This window comes from Phyllobates terribilis, unplaced genomic scaffold, assembly GCF_046119375.1.
Source record: "Phyllobates terribilis strain yellow unplaced genomic scaffold, ASM4611937v1 Scaffold_11__3_contigs__length_659146591, whole genome shotgun sequence".
NCBI classification, from domain to species: Eukaryota; Metazoa; Chordata; class Amphibia; order Anura; family Dendrobatidae; genus Phyllobates; species Phyllobates terribilis.
The window spans coordinates 322,791,900-322,819,516 of record NW_027362771.1 but is presented as its reverse complement, the minus strand read 5'-3'; the positions used below and the strand labels follow the sequence as shown (position 1 = coordinate 322,819,516).

The 27,617-nt window shown below is 39.9% G+C and overlaps 1 protein-coding gene across 1 annotated transcript in view; it reads right to left on the bottom strand.

Moving 5' to 3' along the window:
* Nucleotides 1-3,979: 3,979 nt before the first annotated feature.
* LOC141167263 (protein tyrosine phosphatase domain-containing protein 1-like) overlaps nucleotides 3,980-27,617 on the bottom strand; it is a 63,288-nt gene continuing 39,650 nt past the window's right edge. Inside the window, exons 5-11 of the mRNA XM_073654697.1 lie at nucleotides 25,838-26,385; nucleotides 25,374-25,505; nucleotides 16,753-16,875; nucleotides 14,877-14,975; nucleotides 8,617-8,694; nucleotides 7,379-7,489; nucleotides 3,980-4,183 (exon numbers count right to left, since the gene is read on the bottom strand). Of these exons, the coding sequence (XP_073510798.1) occupies nucleotides 4,007-4,183; nucleotides 7,379-7,489; nucleotides 8,617-8,694; nucleotides 14,877-14,975; nucleotides 16,753-16,875; nucleotides 25,374-25,505; nucleotides 25,838-26,385 (1,268 nt within the window). The 3' untranslated portion in view covers nucleotides 3,980-4,006. The remainder of the gene's footprint in view (nucleotides 4,184-7,378; nucleotides 7,490-8,616; nucleotides 8,695-14,876; nucleotides 14,976-16,752; nucleotides 16,876-25,373; nucleotides 25,506-25,837; nucleotides 26,386-27,617) is intronic.

Below are 27,617 nucleotides of genomic sequence, written 5' to 3'. Positions count from 1 at the left end.
TTATGAAGGCAGCTTATTATTTAATTTTATGCTCCCCCCTTGTTTCCCTAAAAACTGCAGCAGGAAGCTGAGGTACGCAGTAGCTGTAGACCCTGTGATCAGCTTAATCATTCTCACAAAAACATTGAAGATAAAATACGATATTTGTCTGAGCGCAACGGTAGCATAAAGAGAGAGATTAAAAACGTAATATGAAATGACTAATAAACACTGATTGACTGATAAATATTGACACTGTACTCACACCTTCATGTGTTGTGCATTAAATTGGGCACAAATCCACTACTGGCATTGCATTTAAACAGAGCTTAAGGCCAGCACTATCTCACTGAGCAGATCATCCAATTAGATCAGAATACAAACAATAAGAATCAACTTAATTTGAAAAATTTCTAATTAACCACAAGGAGAACTCCATGCAAGCTTGCTCAATCTTCAACCCAGCCAAAGAAACAGTGTCCAGGGGTCTAAGGCACCAAAGATAGGTTAAAACTTCATCTTTTTATTAATTTCTTTAGGATAAAAGAAAAATATACTGTAGTAGCAAGATAACGTAGTGACATTTCGGCCATTTGTTAAGTAAGACAAAAATAAAAAGCAATAGATACAGATAAGCACATGTGGTATCTATTTAAACAGTACAGTTAACTAGTAACGTCTCCAACTCCTCGTTGTCTGTTCCTCAGTCGTCAAGGCAACTGTCCGCAACACTAGGGGTAATTAAAAATAAAAAAGCAAATAAAAAGTAAACATATTAAAAAAAATTCAAATAAAACCATAAGGAATATAACTCAAATTATATAGCTAATCGATCATCTCACAGTATATTCAAGCATGTTTATTACCTTAAAAGGGTTTTCTAAGAATGTGATAAAAAATGGCTGCCGTCACATATTTCAAGTTGCAACCCCTCCTAGTCTTATGTCAGGACAGGTTGGAGCCTAAAGAAACATTGCTGGAGGCATGTCTCAAAGGAGTAGCATCATGAGCAAACAGCATCATGATCTACTCACTGAACTGCAATGCAGGGCTGTGACAGGAGAAAAAAAACTTGACTGAGTGGAACTGGCTTTTTTTTTTTAGCTTTAGTCCAGGATCCAGAGAAAGATGGATGAATAAACCAAAAGCAATTTAATGAACTAACCAGGGGAATAATTAACATATTTTGCTGCAATGATTCTTTTTGGTGGACAATCCAATAAGCCACTACATTTTTTAATTATCATGATATTTTCTTTGAAGCATCGCATCAGGTAAGAAATCCTGAATAAATAAATAAATAAATATGGAAAATGTATATTTAACAAATCTACTCATTAAAGCACTTCCCTGGCTTGGAACTGTCTATTTGGCACGTGTAATCTAATTTGTATATAACTTAGGTTTGAGTTCTCATCAATGGTATGGCGATCACCAACAATAAAGTTATGTTTCACACTTCTGTGTTTTTAAGTGAACTACCCAGCATTGTTATTTAGTTTATTATGGAGTAATCTACTGTCTGAATTGCCCTGACTTTGCAACAAGACAATGACACAAAGCATACTGCCAAAGCAATACTCGACTGGTTTAAGGGGAAACGTGTAAATGTTTTGGAGTGGACTACTCAGAGCCCAGATCTTAATCTAATTGAGAATCTGTGGTCAGACTTGAAGATTGCTGTTCACTAGAGGAAATCAGCTAACCTGAAGGAGCTGGAGCAGTTTTGTCTTGAGAAATGGGCAAACATCCCAATGGCCAGATGTGGAAAGCTAATAAAGACTTATTTAAAGAAAAAAGGCCAATAGGGGTGAATAACTTTCACAAGCCACTGTGGGTTCACCAGGGTCTTCTCCCCCGCTATCTTGATAGCATCAAGCCATCGAGTGGCTGGTCTTCCTCTTTGTGGTGTTCCTTCTATTCTTCCGACCATAATGTCCTTCTTCAGTGATTGCTCTCTTCATATGATGTGTCCAAAGTAGGCCAGTCATAGCTTGGTGATCCTTGCTTCGAGAGTTACTTGGAGAGTTACTCCGCAGACCGGTCACACACCGGCTGGGAGCATGTACACTCCAGCGTGAATCACACACACTTCCTAACCCCTGCTGCGTAGCCTCTGTGCAGTCAACAGAGTTACAGCTACATTATTTGTCGCACATCTCCCGTGTAGTTAACGGAGATAGTGCGAATCCTTTTCCCAACAAGGTGTGTAGTAACACTGGAGGGATTTACACTTTAAGTTAGTTGTTTTACACTCTAACCCAGAGGGTGTTCGGCCGCAGTCTTCTAGGCTGCATCGTGGACCCCGGGTTCGGTTGCATTTCATTTTAATAAAGTTGTTGCAACTGTCCCCTTAACAATCACTCCCTAATAAGTGCTTCATTCAATTTATGCTTGTTGCTTTTAATGTTGTATTATCTGTGTATTTAAAATTGTTGATGATCCATTAAGCACTTTTGATCCTCTCTTCTTTTCTGGCAAGTCCAGCCTTCCTGAAAATAGCTTCTGCATACAAATTGAAGAGAAATAGTGACAGGATACAGCCTTGTCTGTTGCCTCGCTCTACTTTGAACCATGCCGAGTCCCCACGCTCCATTCGGACTGTAGCTTCTTGGTCGATGTAAAGGTTCCTATTGAGGCTGCACAGATGGTTCAGTACACCGGTATCCTAGATTTTGGTAGAACAGCTAAACATTATAAGGCATTAGTATTAATCAGAATCACTGTACATGATGGCAGCCTTGTGCTGACTATCATTTAACATGAGTTTTAAATGTGATTGGCTAATTCTGAACACAATAACATCCCCAATTATAAGAGGATGTTCACACTTAAGCAACCACATCATTTTAGTTTTGTCATTTTTACTTCCCCTCTCAAAATGATTTCAGTTGGTTACTCAATGTATTTGTAAAGATTATGGTGACATTAAAAGTGGAAAAAGTTCTGATATGATTCTTCTTTGTATGACCTTTTCACATGACAAAAACCTGGCAGTTTAACAGGGGTGTATAGATTTTTATATTCACTGTGTGTCATTACAATACTGGTTCGTATTTGAAATATTTCCTCTATCAGTACATAATAAATGTTGTTTGTGATGGGATTGACTGGCTCAAATCAATAGCCAAGCAACCCCCATAATACTTGAGAACTAGTATAGTCAGCCATAGCTTGATAGCACAGAACTCACATCCAGATTGTGAAACTGTAGAGATACACGTAGGAAGTGTTATATGTAGGAGATTGGCGTGGGGACAAATATGATTCCTAGAGCCAATCACTTGTTTAGTTTATCATCTAGGAAGTATTATCGGTTATCCTTCACTACATGTTATTTAGTCCATAATAATGAAGGTCTCCGAAAATGTGATGAAAATGGAGGCGGGTCATATATTTTGAAGCAGCAATTGTTAGGACAGGTTGAAGTCTGAAGTATCACCGCTTGAGACATGTCTCAACAGTCAGAGGAGCAACATCATGAGCAATATATGTGATCTCTTCACTTAGCAGTTGATAGTGCTGTGACAGGAGAAAAAATCTTCTCAGCTGTCTGAGCACAACGGTGCAGCCTGCTCGATGCTCAATTGTAAATCCGTTGTTTTGAGTCAGACAGCTTTACAGCAAGACATGGGGATTGGCTGACCACGTAGCAGGACTAAAGCTATACTTTCATTATGCAGGTGCTCTGGCTCTTATAAAAAACTTCACCCAATTACGGTGCCAGCCAATTTTTATTAATTAAAGAAAACCACCCAAAGAAATTGCTGATATACTGTGCGTCATTGCGCCTGTTACTGAAATTCTACACATGCCTCATTAATGTTAACACATGTACATTGGATCAAAGAGGTGGATGACTGGTCGACGTGGCTGTCCAAGGAGATAACGGAATCGCTGGAGGTTAGAAAGGCCAAACCAAAACTGATTGCTGTGCCAACTTCAATTTGAAATAAAGGTGTCTTTATGTATAATGTTAAAAATGTTCCGTTACCTTCCAAAGTGCATGCAGCCTTCCAAGCATCCATTAACTGATTTTCCCCTCTTTTAACTCTGCATTTAGTTGCCTCCATTGTGTTGATTCTGCAACTCTTTGCTGTAATCGGGAAGAGACACCATGAGCACCATGAGCTCTTATCTCATTTACAATGGAGTGCAGTTGAGACAAAACAGTAGAGGACAAATTGGGGGTATCTGGTGGCTGCTGTAAATGAAAAGAAAACTACATAATATACCATTGTCACAAAAAAGACTATATACCGGTATATATACATATATATACAGTACAGACCAAAAGTTTGGACACACCTTCTCATTTAAAGATTTTTCTGTATTTTCATGACTTTGAAAATTGTACATTCACACTGAAGGCATCGAAACTATGAATTAACACATGTGGAATTATATACTTAACAAAAAAGTGTGAAACAACTGAAAATATGTCTTATATTCTAGGTTCTTCAAAGTAGCCACCTTTTGCTTTGATGGCTGCTTTGCACACTCTTGGCATTCTCTTGATGAGCTTCAAGAGGTAGTCACAGGAAATGTTTTTCACTTCGTAGGTGTGCCCTGTCATGTTTAATAAGTGGGATTTCTTGCCTTATAAATGGGGTTAGGACCATCTGCTAGAACTCTGTGTGGCATTGACCTGCTCTCTAATCTGAGCTGCTGTTAACCTGCGATTTCTGAGGCTGGTGACTCAGATAAACTTATCCTCAGAAGCAGAGGTGAATCTTGGTCTTCCTTTCCTCATGTGAGCCAGTTTCTTTGCAGCACTTGATGGTTTTTGCAACTGCACTTGGGGACACTTTCAAAGTTTTCCCAATTTTTCAGACTGACTGACCTTCATTTCTTAAAGTAATGATGGCCACTTGTTTTTCTTTACTTAGCTGCTTTTTTCTTGCCATAATACAAATTCTAACAGTCTATTCAGTAGGACTATCAGCTGTGTATCCATCAGACTTCTGCACAACACAACTGATGGTCCCAACCCCATTTATAAGGCAAGAATTCCCACTTATTAAACCTGACAGGGCACACCTGTTATGTGAAAACCATTTCCGGTGACTATCTCTTGAAGCTCATCAAGAGAATGCCAAGAGTGTGCAAAGCAGTCATCAAAGCAAAAGGTGGCAACTTTGAAGAACCTAGAATATAAGACATATTTTCAGTTGTTTCACACTTTTTTGTTAAGTATATAATTCCACATGTGTTAATTCATAGTTTTGATGCCTTCAGTGTGAATGTACAATTTTCATAGTCAGGAAAATACAGAAAAATCTTTAAATGAGAAGGTGTGTCAAAACTTTTGGTCTGTACTATATATATATATATATATATATATATATATATATATATATATATATTATATACATACAAACTGTTAAAAAAAATAAAGGGAACACTCAAATAAGACATCCTAGATCCGAAGGAATGAAATATTCTCATTGAATACTTTGTTCTCTATAAAGTTGAATGTGCTGACAACAAAATCACACAAAAATCATCAATGGAAATCAAATTTATTAACCAATGGAGGCCTGGATTTGGAGTCACCCCCAAAATTAAAGTGGAAAAACACACTACAGGCTGATCCAACTTTGATGTAATATCCTTAAAACAAGTCAAAATGAGGCTCAGTATTGTGTGTGGCCTCCACGTGCCTGTATGACCTCCCTACAACGCCTGGACATGCTCCTGATGAGGTTGCAGATGGTCTCCTGTGGGATCTCCTCCCAGACCTGGACTAAAGCATCCGCCAACTCCTGGACAGTCTGTGGTGCAACGTGACCTTGGTGGATGGAACGAGACATGATGTCCCAGATGTGCTTAATCAGATTCAGGTCTGGGGAACGGGGGGCCAATCCATAGCTTCAATGCCTTCATCTTGCAGGAACAGCTGACACACTCCAGCCACATGAGGTCTAGCATTGTCTTGTATTAGGAGGAACCCAGGGCCAAAAGCACCAGCATATGGTCTCACAAGGGGTCTGAGGATCTCATCTCGGTACCTAATGGCAGTCAGGCTACCTCTGGCGAGCACATGGAGGGCTGTACGGCCCTCCAAAGAAATGCCACCCCACACCATTACTGACCCACTGCCAAACCAGTCATGCTGAAGGATGTTGCAGACAGTAGATCGCTCTCCACGGCGTCTCCAGACTCTGTCACGTCTGTCACATGTGCTCAGTGTGAACCTGCTTTCATCTGTGAAGAGCACAGGACGCCAGTGGCGACTTTGCCAATCCTGGTGTTCTGTGGCAAATGCAAAGCGTCCTGCATGGTGTTGGGCTGTGAGCACAACCCCCATCTGTGGATGTTGGACCCTCATACCACCCTCATGCAGTCGGTTTCTAACTGTTTGTGCGGACACATGCACATTTGTGGCCTGGAGGTAATTTTGCAGGGCTCTGGCAGTGCTCCTCCTGTTCCTCCTTGCACAAAGGAGGAGGTAACGGTCCTGCTGCTGGGTTGTTGCCCTCCTATGGCTCCCTCCACATCTCCTGGTATCTGCTCCATGCTCTGGACACTGTGCTGACAGACACAGCTACCCTTCTTGCCACAGCTCGCACTGATGTGCCATCTTGGATGAACTGCACTACCTGAGCAACTTCTGTGGGTTGTACAGTAGACACCACCTCATGCTACTGTACCTCTAGAGGTGAGAGCAATGGCAAAATGAAAAAGTGACCAAAACAACAGCCAAAATGGATTAGAATAGAGAAATGGTCTGTGGTTACCACAGAACCACTCCTTTATAGGGGGAATCTTGCAAATCTTGCAAATTGCCTATCATTTCTACCTGTTGTCTGTTCCATTTGCACAACAGCAGGAGAAATTGATTCACAATCAGTGTTGCTTCATAACTGGACAGGTAGATTTCACAGAAGTTTGTTTTACTTGGAGTTACATTGTGTTGTTTAAGTGTTCCCTTTATTTTGTTGAGCAGTGTATATATTACACTGTACTGTGCTAGTTTTACAGGCAGCCATGGAAAAATGCTGCAAAGAGTAAGATTGCTTTCAAAAATATAAATGTTACTAACTTATTTTTATGAATTAATAAAATGCAAAGTGAATAAATAACTAAAAGAAAAATCTGAGCTAGCTATCAGTCTGTGCCGGGGCCTGGTTATAGCCACCGCTCACTATGCACTGAGAGGTGACTGAAGCCGTGCCGGTCCCCCTATATGATAAAGTCAGAGGCTGCTGGGAAGAATACAATAAATTTCATCCTGGGAGCGGAGCTCACTGTGCAGGCGCTGGGCAATTACAGAATGCTATTAACCTGCAGATCAACCCCATATCTGCAGGTTAATATTGTTTTTTACATGACAGGTTCACTTTAGGGGGAAAAATAAAGAATTAAGGAATGGTCTTAAGATTCCTTTTAAACTTACTTGTGTTAGAGCTTTGAGAAGTCTTAATAAAACCAGATCTTCCAGAACAACTGGTAGCGAAGAAAGTTTGCTAACACACTGTAGAAGACAGCAAAGAGTCTCTCCCTGACACTGTAAAATACAATCAGGTTAAAAAAATACAAACAAAAATTACATATATTAATTTCAGTAACTTTAAAAACAATAATAACATAATATCGACTAGCATCTGGGTGGAGTTCAGGTTTGTGTTGCTCAGAATTCATATATTTCTTGTGGGACTAGTAGTGCGACTTCTGGAACCTATCCTAACTTTCCGGAATTTAACGGGACAGTACTGGATTTGTAGCAATAGAGTGAAGCACATCTGATCTACTTTTGCTTCAGCTAGACTGAATCCTCAATCACCGATTCTGTAGTGCGGAGAGCAGCATTCTCAGGCACTCCAACTGTTATGAAATTACTACACTCAACATATCGTGACAGATGCCTGATAGTCTGTGGTTATCAGGGAATGCTGAGAGTTGTAGTTTTACAACAGCGGCAGTGCCACTGGTTACTGATCACTGGTGGGGAGATTTCTGCTGGAAGTACCTCATAGTACAATGGAGGAAATAACTGTGGGTAGACACAGGCCGCTCCTTGGTGGTACATATGTAATTATATGATGGCTTTTAAAAAGAATCTGTCAGCAGTTTTTTGCTACCACATCTGAGAGCAACATAATGTAGGAAAAGTGAAGCTGAATCCAACGATGATCGCTTAGTTTACTGGGTGCAGCAGTTGTGATACAATCAAAGATTTTAGAAGTAGCATATAGCATAGCTCAAAAAGCTATCCCCATACATACCCCTGATTAGCAGCTTTCGTTGTACATTGTTTATTGACAATAAGATGCTAATCAGTGGTGGGGGCAGAGTTAGACTATGATGCATGCAGATACCTAGTCAACGCAGTGATAATCTCCTGCTGATAAAACACTCATTGAATTGAAACAAAGCACACAGAACAATAAATGACACATCACTGAAATCAGTGTCTCAGCCCCTATCTTATGCTCGATCGGATTGAATAGCAAAAACCTCCTTTAAATTAGAATAGAACCCATGCACAAAACCTACTGCCCGTTGTATGTGGTACCTGCATCTTTTCAAATCCCACTGACTGTAACATTGAGCAGATAAGCAAAACATGGCTCTTTTCTTCATAACCCACCAGCAATAACCAACTTTTTAACATAGGATAACATATGACCTTACCCTACTCAGTTTCTTCAGATTTTGTCTCCAATCCCTATCACAAAAGACATTTACATCATTCTGACTCAGAACAGGCTCCTTGAAAACAAAAACAGAACCACTAAAATAGAATAGATATATGAATTGTCCTGTACATCAAACTTAATATATACAAAGTGTTTACTAAACTATTGTTTTTGCAATTTAAGATTTACATTACTTGGTCACTTTTACAAATTGAACTTTTTGAATTCTTTCTACTTTCAAATTTGTAATTTTGCACCACATTAGTAGCAGTCTTGCCTTACAAGTGGGGCATATTTATCAATAGTGGGGCATATTTCTCAAGTCAATGTGCCAAAAAAAAAGTCTTTTACGTCTTGCACCATACATGTGTCTTATACCATATTATGTGCTTTAGACACTTTCTACACCTTGTCTGACAAGGGTCGTGGTCTCTGAAATGTGAAATATGCAACACTGTGCACTAAAAAAATAAAAAAAAAATGTTTTGCAATTTCTGCTACAAATCAAATCAATGAATAGGTGGTGTAAGCTTAGACAGTCTAAAAATATGCTGTTAAGTCTAAGATTGCACTGTCTAAGAATTAGACAGCATTGATAAATAAACCCAACTGTCTGGATATGGCAATCAGGTTACTGTCATATTATTATTCTACCTCCTAACTCGGGAAAAAAAAGTCAGCCCAAAGTCTAGAAAATCAATCATTGAATTGTGGTAGCTGCCATTACTATCAGGTGCTGAAAAAAGTCTAAATAGCCACAGCATAAGGCCACTGCCTCACTAGCATTATTTGGTTAGTATTCGGTCAGTATTTTTTCTCAGGAGTGGGAGCCAAAACCAGGTGAGGAACAATCAGAGAAAAGGTATAATAGAAACAAGTGCACCAATTCTGCATTTATCACCCACTCCTGGTTTTGGCTCCCACTCCCGAGAAAACATACTGAGTCTGACCGAATACTGACCAAATACTGCTCGGGTTTGACATATTGCGGATCGGATAAACAGATTGCTGGGTGGGGCTGGGGAAAACCCAGCGGTCATGGTACACATTGGTACCAATGACCAATGGAAGGTCCTCCAAGGTGGTGTTTTCAGAAATACTCCCGGTGCCATGGGCGTCACTAGATAGACAGCGGGAGCTTAGGGAGATAAATAAGTGGCTTAGAAATTGTTGCAGGAAGGAAAGATTTGGGTTCATGGAGAACTGGGCCGACTTCTATGTCGGCTACAGGCTCTACAGTAGGGACGGGCTGCATCTCAATGGGGAGGGTGCAGCTGTGCTGGGGGAAAAAATGGTCAAACGGATGGAGGTGTTTTAAACTAGGATCTGAGGGGAGGGAGGGTATTCGTGCTAAGGGGATAGATAGAGTAGATACAGAGAGTGGCAGAGTAGGGGTTTATGAGAATCTAAGGGGGGCTGGGATATGCAAGGAAAGTAGGGAGCTGAGTAGGAGTAATAAATGTGCTAATAGTATTAAATATCTGCTGGCAAATGCAAGAAGTCTTGCAAATAAAATCAACTGGAGACTCTTATGTTAGTCACAGAAAATGATGTGGTGGGCATTACAGAAACCTGGCTGGATGAAAGCCTTGAATGGGTGAAAAACGTAGAGGGTTACACAATATTCAGAAAGGACAGGAAAGACAAAAAAGGTGGAGGGTGTGTAATTTCACAAGATCCAACTTAAAACCTGTGCTCAATGACAACATTGGGGGAATCTGTGACAATGTAGAGACAGTATGTACATGAGAATGGCAATAAGGGAAAGCTTTTAATTGGAGTTTGTTACAAGCGTCCTAATATAGCTGAACAGGTAGAGGATGAAATGCTGGAACAAATTAAAAATTCAGCAAATAATAATAGGGTCCTTATTATGGGGATTTTAACTATCCAGATATTCAATGGGACATAGAATGTTCCATTTGTGCTAAAAGCTGCAAGTTCTTATCCACAGTTCAGGACAATTATCTCTCTTAGCTGGTAGATGAACCAACCAGGGAAGGTAATCTGCTGGATCTGGTGCTGTCAAATAGACCAGATACAATTTCAGATCTACAGGTCTGGAAGCATTTGGGAAACAGAGACCATAATATGGTAAGTTTCAATGTAATATTCAATAAAACATTTAAAAAAGGAACTGCAAAAACCTGGATCTTTAGGAAAGCCGATTTCAACAAATTAAGAGAAGAGCTTAATTGGGTAGACTGGGACTATGTCATGGTAACTGGGGATACCGAATGTAAATGGTGCATGTTTAAGGAACTACTACTAGAATCCTGTAGAAAATGTATACCCTCTGGTAATAAAATATCCAGGAATAAAGAGAAACCATCATGGATAAATAAGACAGTACAAAGTTTAATAAGACAAAAACAAAGGGCATTCAAAATCTTGAAGGCCGAGAATACAGAAATAGCATTTCAGGAGTATAAAGACCTAAATAAGAAATGTAAAAAAGAAATCACGCTAGCAAAAATTATCTACAGAGAAACAAATCACCATCTACATTAAAATATATTCCAAAAAATGTTAGAAATAGATCAATGGCAAAAAGAAAAAAAACAGATGTTATCGACCCCTTAAAAGACGATAATAACAAGATAATTATAAAGGACAAAGAAAAGGCTGAGATATTAAATAGGCACTTTTTATCCATGTTCACCAACAAACTGTCTGTTCCAGTGATCGTTCAACAGGGCAAAAATCAAAGTTCACCACCTGATATAACTAGTTTAACACAAAAAGAAGTATGCCTGCGTCTGAGCAAATTAAACATTGAGAAATCCCCCGGCCCAGATGGTATTCATCCACGGATACTGAGGGAATTGAGCTCAGTAATTAACAAACCACTAAATCTTATTTTCTTAGACTCCCTTGTAACAGGGGTAGTGCCATAGGATTGGGGGATAGCCGATGTGGTACCGATATTTAAGAAAGGTAAAAAGGTGGATCCAGGTAACTACCGTCCGGTAAGTCTGACATCAGTAGTGTGCAAAGTTTTTGAGGGCATCATAAGAGATGACCTGCAGAGTTATATCGCAGAGAATAATATAATAAATGATTATCAGCACGGATTCATGAAAAATAGGTCGTGTCTCACCAACATTTTGGGGCTCTATGAGGAGGTATGTGCAAATCTGGATGTTGGTAATGCAGCTGATGTCATCTATCGAAACTTTGCAAAGGCATTTGATAATGTACCACATAACAGCCTTATACTGAAGCTACAGAAAAAAGGACTTGGGGGAACTATATGTAGATGGGTAAGGAATTGGCTAAATGATAGGAAACAAAGCGTTGTCATAAATGGTACGTTCTCTAAATGGGATATAGTTAGCAGTGGGGTGCCGCAGGGATCGGTGCTAGGACCGATTCTTTTTAACCACTTTAATAATGACCTTGGGGATGGGATTGAGAGTAAAGTGTCAGTTTTTGCTGACGACATCAAACTATACTACCGTTCAAAAGTTTGGGGTCACCCAGACAATTTTGTGTTTTCCATGAAAACTCATACTTTTATTTATCAAATGAGTTGCAAAATGATTAGAAAATATAGTCCAGACATTGACAAGGTTCTAAATAATGATTTTTATTAGAAAGAATAATTTTCTCCTTCAATCTTTGCTTTCGTCAAAGAATGCTCTTTTTGCAGCAATTACAGCATTGCAGACCTGTGGCATTCTAGCTGTTAATTTGCTGAGGTAATCTTGAGAAATTTCACCCCATGCTCCTGAAGCCCCTCTCACAAGTTGGATTGGCTTGATGGGCACTTTTTGCGTACCATAGGTCAAGCTGCTCCAACAACAGCTCAATGGGGTTGAGATCTGGTGACTGCACTGGCCACTCCATTACAGATAGAATACCAGCTGCCTGCTTCTTCCCTAAATAGTTCATGCATAATTTGGAGGTGTGCTTTGGGTCATTGTCCTGTTGTAGGATGAAACTGACTCCAATCAAGCGCTGTCCACAGGGTATGGCATGGCTTTGCAAAATGGAGTGATAGCCTTCCTTATTCAAAATCCCATTTACCTTGTACAAATCTCCTACTTTACCAGCACCAAAGCAACCCCAGACCATCACATTACCTCCACCATGCTTGACAGATGGCGTCAGGCACTCTTCCAGCATCTTTTCAGTTGTTCTGCATCTCACAAATGTTCTTCTGTGTGATTCAAACATCTCAAACTTTGATTCGTCTGTCCATAAAACTTTTTTCCAATCTTCCTCTGTCCAATGTCTGTGTTCTTTTGCCCATATTAATCTTTTCCTTTTATTAGCCAGTCTCAGATATGGCTTTTTCTTTGCCACTTTGCCCTGAAGGCCAGCATCCCGGAGTCGCCTCTTCACTGTAGACGTTGACACTGGCGTTTTGCGTGTACTATTTAATGAAGCTGCCAGATGAGGAGCTGTGAGGAGTTGATTTCTCAAACTAGAGACTCTAATGTACTTGTCTTGTTTTTCAGTTGTGCAGCAGGGCCTCCCACTTCTCTTTCTACTCTGGTTAGAGCCTGTTTGTGCTCTCCTCTGAAGGGAGTAGTACACACCGTTGTAGGAAATCTTCAGTTTCTTGGCAATTTCTCGCATGGAATAGCCTTCATTTCTAAGAACAAGAATAGACTGTCAAGTTTCACATGAAAGTTCTCTTTTTCTGACCATTTTGAGAGTTTCATAGAACAAACAAATGTAATGCTCCAGATTCTCAACTAGCTCAAAGGAAGGTCAATTTTATAGCTTCTCAAATCAGCCAAACCGTTTTCAGCTGGGCTAACATACTTGTGCAAGGGTTTTCTAGGGTTTTCTAAACATCCATTAGCCTTCTTACAGTTAGCAAACACAATGTACCATTGCAATAAAAACAAGAAGTTTGCAGCTAGAATAGTCATTTACCACATTAACAATGTATAGAGTGTATTTCTGATTCATTTAATGTTAGCTTCATTGAAAAAAATGTGCTTTTCTTTCAAAAATAATGAAATTTCTAAATGACCCCAAACTTTTGAACGGTAGTGTATGTAGGATATTAAAATCTGATCTTGACTTTACGATATTGCAGAATGATCTGGTTAAGATGACTGAATGGGCAAACAGTTGGCAGATGAGGTTTAATGTAGATAAATGTAGAGTAATGCACCTAGGACGGAGTAATCTTATTGCTGTATATACATTAAATGGGAATATACTCGGGACTACAGAACAGGAGAAGGACTTCTGGCATTTTGGTTACAAGTAAGCTGAGCAGCAGTACTCAATGTCAAGCAGCAGCCGCAAAAGCAAACAAGAGAAATAAAGTCCCGCGATCCCAACGTACTGTTGCACCTTTATAAATCACTGGTGCGGCCACATCTGGAATATGGGATCCAGTTTTGGGCTCCACATTTTAAAAAGGATATTCAGAAGTTAGAGTCAGTTCAAAGGCGGGCAACTAGATTATTACAAGGAACGGAAGGCCTCTCATATGATGAGAGGTTGAAAAAGTTGAACTTGTTTAGCTTAGAAAAACGACCCCTTAGAGGGGATCTTATTTACATGTATAAATATATGTGCGGTCAGTACAAAGGACTAGCACATGACTTATTCCTTCAGAAGACCATGCTAAGGATCAGGGGGCACTCATTATGGGTGGAAGAAAGGTGATTCCAGCACCTAAACAGGAAAGGATTCTTTACAGTCAGAGCAGTCGGACTGTGGAATGCCCTACCACAAGAGGTAGTAATGACAGACTCTATAACAGCTTTCAAAAAAGGGCTGGATGACTTCCTCGATACACATAACATTGTGGGTTACAGTTAAATTAGACAAAATGTTACACCTATAGTAGTACATTTAGTACGGTAAAAGTAATTACATAACTAGTATTATAATTAGGTTTGATCCAGGGTTCTAGCACTGATTGCCTTTTCTCTGAGTCAAGAAGGAATTTTTCCCTATGACGCAAATGGGCTGAATGTATCCTTCTTCTGGATCAACAGATTTAGGTATAGGGATTTTAGTAATACCATTATTAGAATCACAAGAGTAATACAAAAGATAAAACTAACTAAAAAAATCATAAACGAGTACATTTTTAATTGTAATAGTGCAACAATAATAAAAATGGTAATACATTTGTGATGCCTACTCCCAGTAAGTTAGTGAAGTGTTAGTGTAGGGAGTACAATTGGGGAAGAAAGGTAGAACTTGATGGAACTAGGGCTTTATTCAACCTACGTGTTACTGATATTGGGGCCGGGGCCGTGGCCTAAAAAAGTGACTCACCGATAATTGCTGTAGCCAATCCCATAGCAGGGTGCTAAGGATTTTGGGATCGCTCTCTGTGGATACTTCAGCCCAAGCTCCCTCTTCATTCACAATATTCTAAATGTTTAAAAAGAATAAAGAAATATGTCCAGTACATATTGGCAATACATGTTATTTGTGTTCTGATAGTATTCACACCATGATTATGGTGTTCGTTTGCAGTAAAAACGGGGAAACATTGAGGCCTACAGTTTTTAATAAGCTCAATATATGTGAAAAGTATACAGTGGGTACGGAATTATTCAGACCATTTTAAATTTTTCACTCTTTGTTTCATTGCAGCCATTTGGTAAATTCTAAAAAGTTCATTTTTTTTCTCATTAAAGTACACTCTGCACCCCATCTTGACTGAAAAAAAAAACTGAAATGTAGAAATTTTGCCAATTTATTAAAAAAGAAAAACTGAAATATCACATGGTCATAAGTAGTCAGACCCTTTGCTCAGTATTGAGTAGAAGAACCATTATGAGCTGGTACAGCCATGAGTCTTCTTGGGAATGATGCAGCAAGTTTTTCACACCTGGATTTCAGGATCCTCTGCCATTCTTCCTTGCAGATCCTCTCCAGTTCTGTCAGGTTGGATGGTGATCGTTGGTGGACAGCAATTTTTAGGTCTCTCCAGAGATGCTCAATTAGGTTTAGGTCATGGAACCTTGAGTAATGCAGAAATTATTTTGTAACCTTGGCCACATCTGTGCCTTGCCACAATTCTGTCTCCGAGCTCCTTGGGCAGTTCCTTTGAGCTCATGATTCTCATTTGGTCTGACATGCATTGTGAGCTGTGAGCTCTTATATAGACAGGTGTGTGCCTTTCCAAATCAAGTCCTATCAGTTTAATTAAACACAGCTGGACTCCAACGAAGGAGTAGAACCATCTCAAGGAGGATCACAAGGAAATGGACAGCATGTGACTTAAATATGAGTGCCTGAGCAAAGGGTATGAATATTTATGACCATGTGATATTTCAGTTTTTCTTTTTTAATAAATTTGCAAAAATTTCTACATTTCTGTTTTTTTCAGTCAAGATGGGCTGCAGAGTGTACTTTAATGACAAAAAAAAGAACTTTTTAGAATTTACCAAATGGCTGCAATGAAACAAAGAGTGAAAAATTTAAAGGGGTCTGAATACTTTCCGTACCCACTGTATTTTCAGTGTGCGGTGGTATGCATCATGTACATATCCATCAGAGGTATAGGTCTGGGGTGCTTCTTAAAGTGAAGAGAAGGCTCCTACATATACAACTAAACAGCAATACAGTGGTATACATAGGTTATGGGACCTCCCCCATAAAAGTGGTAAAATATAATATGAACACACTATCTCCACCCATGCAAATCCAATGAAAACTAACATTACTGTAATTGTAATAAAGTATAAATATTAGTGAACTATAAAAGTAATATGGTACAATGTATACATTATGTGTAACATCAATACTGTAAAGACTCTTAAAGGGGTTATCCAGCCCAGTGCAATTTTTTAGGATTTGACTGTACTTAACGGTTCGAGTAGTTGTTACATCACTGTGCCAACTAGTTTTTCATCCGCCTTTTTCAATAGATAGAAGCAAGAAGAGAAGTTAGTTGGCACTTGACAGCAAGCATGCAAATCACAAGTGGAGCTGGATCCTAACAGTGTGTACTGTACACACTGTTAGGATTCGGCAAGTTGCAGTGCTTTCCAAAAAATTACAATTGACTGGACAATCCCTTTAAAGGAGATGTCTGATTTAGAAAAAAAATATTTTTTCTAATCCCATTTGGGATTTTCATCTCTTGGACCAAGATGAGGTGAGAACCCATTTAAAGGTATAAGTAAATGAGCATTATCACCTGCAGATAATCCACTCTCTGCTTTATCATTAACTCTGGAGCTTCCAGTTCAGCCATGGCTTCTGCAATGCACAAGATATGGTGTGGAGTAATAGGCTGACATGGCTCTGCAACACTGTCTCTCTGTTAACAGTCAGAAACAGCCAGTCACTTACAAAGACAATACAAATACTAAAAATCAGCTTAGTAAGTACAGTTCAAACCAAACTCCAATTTTAAATAATATATTAGGAATGTTCTTGTCGAACTGAAGAATTAGCAGGAATTACTTTCAGGACATTTTCCCCTATGATTTCAATGTATACTCATTAAGATTGCCTTTAGATTCACAATGGGATCCAGAATACAATATAGAATTTATGGATTATTTGTGGTCTGCTCATAATAAGAGTTTACAGACCAAATGAGTCACATAGTGACCAAAGAAAGCGGTGTTTATTAATATCTACCTTACATCTATATCCATACATACATACAGTAACAAACTGAAATGGGTTGTACATTACTTAGGTCATCAATATTAGATGAGTGGTGGTCCGATATGAATAAAGTTAGTTCCTATGGGTAATACATGTTATTTGTGTTTGTATAATAAACTGAGAAATATCTTAATACACAGCTTTAAATGGGCCCCATGAATCTGAAAATTATCTTTTCAGTATTTTTTAGGTGGTATACATCACCACTAGTGTTGAGCGAGTATGTTCTGTTAACCCTTTCGCCGAGTATGCTCGGGCCGAGCTCCGAGTATTTACAGCTGCTCGGTGATATGTTTGAATCGCTCCCGTGTGCATGATTTGCAACTGTTTGACAGCTTTATTACATGTGAGGAATGTCTATTTCTTACACATTCCTCACATGTAATAAAGCTGCCAAACAGTTGCAAATCATGCACACGGGAGCGATTCAAACACATCACCGAGCAGCTGTAAATACTCGGAGCTCGGCCCGAGCATACTCGGAACAGAACATACTCGCTCAACACTAATCACCACATCTCCAACGGGTATAGGTCTGTGGTATTTCACAAAGTAATTGGATATTCTATCATACACCATTGAATAGCGACATAATGAAATACATAGCTCATGGGACTCCACACCCCTTTTATTTTAAAACAAAGTATGCCTCTGCATGAAACACTATCAGCTGTTTACAGCGCCACCAGCAGCCAGATTTTGTATGGAACTAGAAAAGTACAACTATGTATACTGTGTAGTGGCTGCTACCAGGTACTGCAGATCAGTTCCCAGTCAATTCAATAGGAACTGAGCTGCAGCACCTGAGAACAACCAGTATATATTGTACTGTATGAAGACGTAGTTTGCTGGAAGAGTAAGACAATATATTTAGGTGAAGGAGATTTTTATTAATCACATCAATAAAATATGTCCTGTCTGTTATAGCAAGAGATCACATTTTTTAAATGTGTCATAATTTTTCATAAAAGTAATTTCCTAGTGTGTGGTTCAACTCTAGCAGTCATAGCTGTGTGTGTAAGAACCTTAGGTTATGTGCACAATGAGATTTCTTGAGGCAGTCAATAGCAATGGATTTTAAAATGGAAACTGCTTCAGGAAACACTCCTCCTTTGAGGAGTTTATGGAGAAGTGTTTCATTTTCTGAAGCATTTACTGAACAGGAGCATTTTGGAAGAGTTTTCTTTACTGAACCATTTTTGCAGCCTTTTCATTGGTCAGTGCCTAGTTTTGAATGGATTCCATCAGGAGCCACTTCAAAGAGGTGACATGGGTTTTCTTTTTTTCAACCAGGCGGTTTTCAAGACCTGAAGCGAAAAAACTTTCAAAAGACTGAACAGATAAACTATAAGGGGATGAATAAGTGAGAAAACACACACAGTAATGCCTGAACCGAGTGTCTGCAAGTGAACATTGCCATCGGATGACTTAAGATGATAAGAAAAGAGAAAGCAGAGAACACTACATTAGTAGGAACTGAATAGCGAGTACACATCTCTTGAGGGAAGAAATTGGAGGAGACGCCAGGTCAGGTGACAGCTGTGGTGCAGTTAATAATTATAAAACGCCCAGGAAGGGGAGGAGTCGGTGCATGGACCTGTAGCAGGATGGTCGTGTGAGCAGCAGAGTTGGCTTATAGCCGCCATTATGAGACACCAGACCCAAGTGAAGATCCGAGAGGCCATACCCGAGTGAAAACTCACAAGACCAAACCTGGAGACGAGAGACCCAAGTTGGGCTATCTGAGTAATATGAGCAGAGCAAGAACTGGGAGAGGCTATCGGGCTGCCAAAGAGGCACATTCTTATGAGCCACAAACCCCGGTGCAAACGTATGGTATGGAAGCAGGAAAATAATTTGTGGTGGCCAGCGTGTCGGGTATGCTGATTGATCCATCGATATGAGACTTGCGGCCTAACGGGGAGTGACGTAGACTGTTGGGGTCTGTACGGCACCTCATATCGCTTGGGGAGTGGCGACGTCGACGGGTCCATTAGTGGTGGTGACGCACCCTAGGTCGAGGAATTAAGACCAAGACGTTACTCATGACAATAGTAGCTTAATTGTGAATATAGAGCCGTGGTGTGTAAATAATATTGAATATTGTATTGTATAAATATCCTATTTAGTCGTATTAATATATAATTAATTTGCCATAATTCATTGAATTGCCACTGTTCATTTCTTTGCACTTGATATTGTGCCATAGGTACTAAGTACCCTTCACACGTGGTCAAAATTGTTGGTACCCCTCGTTTAATGAAAGAAAAACCCGCAATGTCACAGAAATAACTTGAATCTGACAAAAGTAGTAATACATTAAAAATCTATGAAAATGAACAAATGAAAGTCAGACATTGCTTTTCAACCCTGCTTCCACGGAATTTTTTAAAAAATTAAACAAATAAAATAATAATGCAGTTATACAGTGATTAAAATATTTTGCCATAAAGAGCTAAAAATATCACCGAAAGACAGGTTCCAACACCAGGCCAGGGCTTCTCGAACAATTGCTAAACCAAACATTGCTGCAGTCATAGAAAGGATTACACAGCATATGATCACTTCTATGAAGACTGCCTCCCCATCCATGTCTCGCCAATAACTAGGAAGAGAATCAGTGGTTGGACCAGTCTTACAGCTTGAGAAGGACTGGCCTAAACAACACTTTCCAAAAAGTGGAAACATGGGATCGAGAGTGCAAGAGTTCACAGTCTACATAGGCCAATGGTGCCCTTTGTGGCTCACAATGCTCTGAACTTGTAACGTTCTTTAGCAAAGCAATTTTACTTCTGTACCACTAACTGTTGGTATAATTAATGATCAAGTGTATAGACTTATGCCGCTTCACATATCGGAGTTTCACGTCCCTGATTTTCAGAGTCGCTGTGAGTTTCCTGTATCAAACTCAACAATCTCATGGGCATGTATTAGGTTGTTGACTTTGAGTCAGGAGAACCTTGTTCACTCCAGAACTCACAATTAAAATGCAGATGTGTGAAGCTGGCTGTCAGGGAAATATTGAGAAATATTGAAAATATTCTTTCTCCCTCTGAAGCCCCTCTCACCCCTCTCTTATCCATCTTTTGTCACAAGCCAAGAGCTAACAATCGACCATCTCTCTGTATGCAAATTAACACACACCTGAGAAGGGCCTTGGAAGAAAATACTGGCACATTAGGTGCTACAGACCCATTTAGCAGGTGAGTGTGTTTTCCTCTGACACAGAGAGGAGGACGCAGCTCATTAAGATGAAACACACTCAAATAATCAGAACAATTCCCAGCGACAAGTTCACAGGATTTTCGGCTCCGTTACAAAATATGGAACAACTAAAGTTCCATACGTCCGATAATAACGGGACCTGTATTTTAGTGGCAGGGTCATCCAAGGAACAATATGCTTATTTTTTTCATAGTAATAAGCACCTCCAGGGGGCTGTGGCGCAAAAGTAACAAAAATAACAGATTACAACTACTCCATGAGTGGTCTCTAGATGAAGGTAAAATCATAATAGAAAATATGGTATCATTTTTGGGCTTCTGGGATCAACCAGCGAAAAGTTATCCCAAAAAACAGGTATCTTAAATAAAATGTGCAGGCTGGAGACCAGCCCCCATGATGTCAGCACAGTGGGGGTGTGGGCAGATCTTCCCCCTCAGCATAAAAGAGACAACTGAAGATTGATTCATATTCTTTGCCAAGGGAGTATAGAGACTATAAGCAACGGATTTCGTTCGATAACAGTCAAATCAAACTGGGGAGCCCCTCCTCCATCTATGCTGATTCGTCCCTGCGAACTGTATAGAGTAAGTTTCTTCTGTAATCCTGTTTATTTTATGTAACAGTCTATTCTGTATTGTAAATGTCCATTTGTAAAATCTTGCATATTTTTTATAACACTGCCTCCCTTTTGGATTCAATATAAAAATTTAATAGTTGTTTCTTTTGTCCTGTAATCGTTCCCTCCCCCGAAGCCATATACGTTACCAGAACGCAGGCATCTGACTAGGCCTGTATTATATTTCAAATCTGGCCGGTGGTGGCAGAGAATAATAATAATTGGGCAATCGTGAAGCTGACAGTGACCATACTGGGGGCATATAAACATATTTCATGCTTTGGAATCCGGAGGTGTGATGCCATACACTCATTGGTCGCTTGCCGACACCTATGCTGCACATAACATATCTGCATCTCTGGCTGCTATGGGCATAAAAGGGGACAAACATATGGTGTGGCACCCATGCTCCCCTGACCTCAACCCCATTGAGAACCTCTGGAGCATCATCAAAAGGAGTGTCTATGATGTCGGGAGGCAGTTCACATCTAAGCAACAGCTCTGGGAGGGTATTCTGTCCTCATGCAAAACAATTAAATCAGAAACCATCCAAAACCGGACAATTTCAATGGACGAGAGAGTTCAGAAGCTCCTTTCGAACAAGGGGTCCTATGTGCAAATGTAACATCACCTAGAATAAAGTTTTGAGTTGAAAACGGTTTGATTTCAGTTTGTAATAACCTGCTAATGCTTATAATTTCAAAAATGACCATTTTTTTGTTCTTTATTAAAATGAAAAGGTTGAAAACTCTGCTGTGCATAATAATTTGGAATATGCATTTTGAGTGCAGTTTGAGTTTTTTATTTTTTTAAAAATATACTGTTATCATAGGCAGTTTGTACAAAAACCTTTCAATTGTACTCTAATAGTTATTTGACTGGAAAATTACAATGACTGCAATTCATATAGGTAATTTGGGAAAATCTGAGAAAATATTATTTGCATAATAATTTGGAACACAGTGTAGAGATTGACTCTATATTGGTGACAGCTGACGTTGAGTCGCTGTACACCAGTATTAGACATAATGATGGTCTACGTGCTACTCAATATTTTCTAAGGGGATCATCTCTATCTATTGATTTACAGGCATTGTTGTTGGAACTATAGGAGTTCACACTCACCCATAACTTTTTTGTTTTCAAGGGGTACTTCTACCTGTAGCTCCAGGGGACTGCTATGGGGGCGGCCTTTGCCTCTTCCTATGCTAACCTTTTTCTGGGGCTGTGGGAGAAGGACCTCTCCCTGCCAGATCAGGGGTCACCGATGGGCCGCGTTCTCTCCTGGACGCGGTACATCGATGATATCTTGCTGATCTGGCAGGGTTCACGTGAACACTTGGAGATGTTCATACGAGACTTAAATACCAACACCCTGAATATCCGTATCACATTTACATGTGATCCGGCTAAAATTGAGTTTTTAGATGTATGCTTGATGCGAGGTGAAGACAATGCCGTCCAAACTAATATTTTTAGGAAGACTACTTCCACTAATACCCTTCTCCACGCTTCCTCGTCCCACCCATTACATATGATTCAGTCTGTTCCGGTGGGGCAGTTTCTGCGTCTTCGCAGGATCTGCTCCAGCGATCAGGACTTTGAGGTACAATCACAGGAATTGAGGGAACGCTTTTATGAACGCGGATATAGTCATAGAATGGTAAAGAAGGCCTACAATCGGGCAAGACATTCTTCTCGCAATGATTTACTCTATAAATCCCGTGACAATAATAAAAAAGAGAATGATGTGGTGAGGTTCATCACCACATTTCATTCCCATATACCAGCAGTCTGAAATGCCCTGAATAAGGCCTGGCCAATTCTAAGAGCTGATCCTATATTGGCTAAATACGTTACAGCAATACCCACAATCGTATTCTGTCATGCTAAAAATCTCCGAGATCACTTGGTTCACAGCCATTATGAGGGCGGTAGGGTCCACACGTTTATAGATAATTTTGGTGTTCGTTTGGGGTGTACCCCGTGTGGCCGATGTGTGGCCTGTCCCAACGTGATCAGAAGCACCACTTTTGTTGATTCTACAGGTAAACATGTGTATAAAATAAAAAAACATATCACATGTGTGTCACGTAATGTGATATATTATGCCACATGTCCGTGTGGTCTGGTCTACGTTGGGATGACCACACGTTGTCTCAAAACACGAGTGAGGGAACATATCTTGGGGATATTGGCTGCATCGGAACAAAATGATGTATCCATTTTCAAGACGATACCAAAACACTTTAAAATACACCACAATTGTGACGCCAAATTATTGGAAGTAAGAGGGATTAACATGGTTGATGTGGGGATACGGGGTGGTTCCATTTCCCTGAGACTCGCTCGTATGGAGACAAGGTGGATCTGGTCCCTCAAAACATTACATCCTAGGGGCCTAAATGAAAACAATAGTTTCGCCCCTTTTCTGAGAAACCCAGTCCTGTTATTACATCTGAGTACCTGTGCCATCAATGCATGCATTGTCTCTTTCTAAGGTGGTTGTTGGTTTTCTTTTTTAATTATATGTATTCTCTAACAGGTTTAATGAATTTGAATGATTTTATGGTTCTGGTTGAACATGATGATATCTTTGTGTGCTTTATATATGGGATTATCGTGACAAGACATCTGCATGCCACATCTGTGAAATTTACACCATAGCAATCCAAGTCGGAAGTTGTGCAATACGTAAAATGAAGAAATCTAAATCTATGGTTAATGGTCTTCTATCATATTATGTTATGTGCATTTTTCCATGTGTGTATACATATTCTACATATTGGTTGCTATTTGGGGAAGGTTCCTTTGCCATTGACTTCTGTATAAGAACGTAATATTGACTCTTGTAATTGTAAAATATTGTTCCCTATGAAATGGCGATGGGGTTATATATAAAAATGTAAAAAATATGAACATATCTAGCTATATTTACAATTGTAAAATATTATCCCGTATTAATGGTGATGTGGAAGGATTTGAGAAAATCTAGGTACAATTGGGGTATGTTTCCCCCCCCTTTTTTTCTATATAATTTCTCATTGGATTGGGGTAGTGTGTTATATGAAATATATATCGGTGTGTATTTTATATACACAGATATATTGTGAAATGGGATGTTATTAGCAATGTAAGATATATGCATTACTCTATGATGTATACACACTATGAGTTATGATATGTGTCACTAGTTATGAATTATGAGATGTGTCACTATAGAATATACTCTTTTTGTATCCTTGGTAATACCATGGGATGACACTCTATTGACCCCCTTTTTTCCAAGGTGCGATCTCTATATGTAGTGGTCTATTGTGATATGAGTAGTGCGTTACCATAAAACCCTGTACGCAGGTGCGTTGCTGTCCCTACACATCTGACTCCATTGGCGTCCTGGGCAGCGTCGCTGCTGCGATGCCGCTGGGGTCTGCTGTCTTGGTTACGGCGACGCACTCTGCGTCACTTCCGGGTCGCAGTGTATTACTGGGTAGCGTCGTGTATTGCCATGACAATGATCACATGACCATTTATTTCCGGTGGGGGCGGTATTGTTGCCCCATTGGCCAGGAAATGAGCGCAAAACATATTTAAAGGTCCTGATGTTCAGTCAGAGCCATCCCCTTGAGGAAGGCAATAGCGCCGAAACGCGCATCGGGGAACCACGCAGCGTGTGGGCTTCACTCCACGAAGGTAATTATGATGGACATTGGTGATTGTTGATGAACAGGGGTAGGGAGAGCTATACATATATATATGGTCTTTTGGACTGAATTTTGTTTGCATATGGATTGGTTGTCCACACTCCCCCTATCCATCCAGTCTATATCTTTAGGGATGTAATACTATAGATACCTTTTGGATGTGACACCTACACTTTTGTGATACCTGTTTGTTTTTAAGTATGTTTTTAAAACTCTGTATGTATTTTTGACACATGCCGCGTCACTTTAAACCCTGTACAGTAAGATTCTGTTAAATAAAATTTTTTTTCTAAATTCTCTATGAAATGGGCCATATGTTCGTTTTTTTCTGCTTCGGCACCCCCCAATACACTGCACCCTTGCAGACGAGCTCTTCACTTAACCTAACCTGCTCGGAGAACAGAACGGGAAGTGTTCAGTGCCGCAGTCCTGCATCGAGGTGAGTGTATACTACACACTCACCGTCACTTCCTTTACATCTTCACCTAGTGACACCATAACTACCTAACTTCTTATTAATATTTAGAAGGACATTTAATGACATGTTTTTCTGAGAACTCTCTGAAGTGATTTACCCACATAGTGGGCATAACTTACCTTTGCCCCATTATTTTCCAGTGTACAATTAGAGATGTGCGGTATATTTTCAGTAACTATTAGCTTTGATGCTTCAGATCCTAACATTTTATCAAGATCAAGTTCACACAGCCCATTGTTGACAGTATCCACCTGAGTAAAGAATGAATTATATGTTATGCACTAAAACATGACAACCTTCAAGTTGTACTTTACCATAGCATGGCATTTATACAAGACTATTAGGCCATAATGTGCCTATAAAGCTTTCTAGTTTGTTATGGGGATTATAGAGGTACTCATTCTAAGTAGAATTACTTCTTATGAATGAGTAATAAGGAGCCATAAAGATGTAGAACGCAGCAAGCAGCATGCAGAGTGTCTATCGCTCTATATTATGGAATCAGAGGAACTCTGGATGTTGCTGTGCAGGCTCCATACATAAGTCCTTGCCATATATGTAAGGCCACGGTCTTATTACTTACTGTTGTGTCACTTGTCAGCAGGAGTTGCAGGATTCCTGTGTCACAGCTGATCTGACTTTGCAGGAGACCTTGTCTCTTTTTACCTTTTTTTTCCTGTTCAACGTCTTCACTTTCACAAATTGGTAAGTGAAACTTCTTACACTGACGATCACTTGCTGCTTTAACAATGACCTGACGTAAAAGTCTATGTGCAGTCTCTCTTTCCAATTCTACCCATGGTCCTCTTGCTCTCCTCCCACCTGCCAGCTGGGCCAATCTGCGGCATATAAGTACTACAGGCTTTGGAAGATGGCGCAAACTCCGAGCTTCCTGTCCATGAAGAAGGTGTCGTTGGCAGACCAGATACTGAGGCAAGGTAAAAGCAACATAACCAGGAGGTGCTTTGGGGAAAACCGTCCATTGTGAACACAGAAATTTGGCAAAATCACAAACAAGAGAAACTTGGGATCCTGTCTGTATAGACCCAGGGCGGCGTAGACGCAAAAAACGTATAGCATCTGCAGCTCTGACACGGCATGCATAGATCAAGTAACATGCAATAAGCAACCCTGAGAGAAAAAATGTGTGCAAATAAAACAGATATTAACACTAGAATTGCTTACACTGGAAGACAGATTTAGCACATCTTGCCAAAAGCTACCCACCTCTTTGACAACAACTTGGTTGGCTTAGTTCACAACAATATTTGGTGCCAAAAGCATGGCACAATTTTGTCCTGTGCCATGCCCCCTTTATCCAAACATTTACATTGGCTTGCTTAAGTATTCACCCCGCCTTGGCTTTTTAACTATTTTGTTACATTGCAACCTGTGTTTAAATATTTGTGTAATCCAATTTGTGTGTGATGCACCAGCAATAAATAGTCTAAGTTGAGGAAGTAAAGTGAGAAAAATCTAGGCATAAATTACATTTATGGAATCAAAGTTGTTGAGAAGTACAGGGTTGGGTTATAAAAAAATATCCCAATCTCTGATGATCCCCTGGAGCACCATCAAATCCATCATCATCAAATGGAAAGAACATGGTACCACAACAAACCTGCCAAGAGAGGGCCGCCCATCAAACCTCTCAGCCCGGTCAAGGAGGGCATTCATCAGAGAGGTGGCACAGAGACCAGAGTATCTGTCCATACGACCACAATAAAGCATACGCTCCATAAAGGTAGCCTTGAAGGAAGAGTGGGCAGAAAAAAGCCTTTACTTACATACAAGAACTGTAAGGCTCATTTTGAGTTTGCCAAAATACATGTGGGAGACTGCTCAAATGTATGGAGGAAGGTTGCTGTGGTCAGATGACACCAAAATTTAACTTTTTGGCCACTAAGGTAAACTCTATGTCTGACGCCAAACCAACACAACTCATCACCCCAAGAACACCATCCCCACAGTGAAACATAGTGTTGGCAGCAAAATGCAGTGGGGATGTTTTTCGACAGCAGGGACAGGAAAAATAGTCCGAGTTGAGGGGAAGATGGATGGGATGGTGCGAATTATAGGGATATTCTTGAGCAAAACCTGTTTCAGTCTGTCAGTGATTTGAGACTGGGACGGAGGTTCACCTTCCAACAAGACAATAACCCAAAGCATACTGCTAAAGCAACACTCGAGTGGTTTAAGGGGAAACATGTAAATGTTTAGTCAAAGCCCAGACCTTAATTCAATTGAGAATCTCTGGTCAGACTTGAAGATTGCTGTTCACCAGAGGTAACCATCTAACTTGAAGGAGCTAGAGCAGTTTTGTCTTGAGGAATGGGCAAAAATCCCAGTGGCAAAAATGTGGA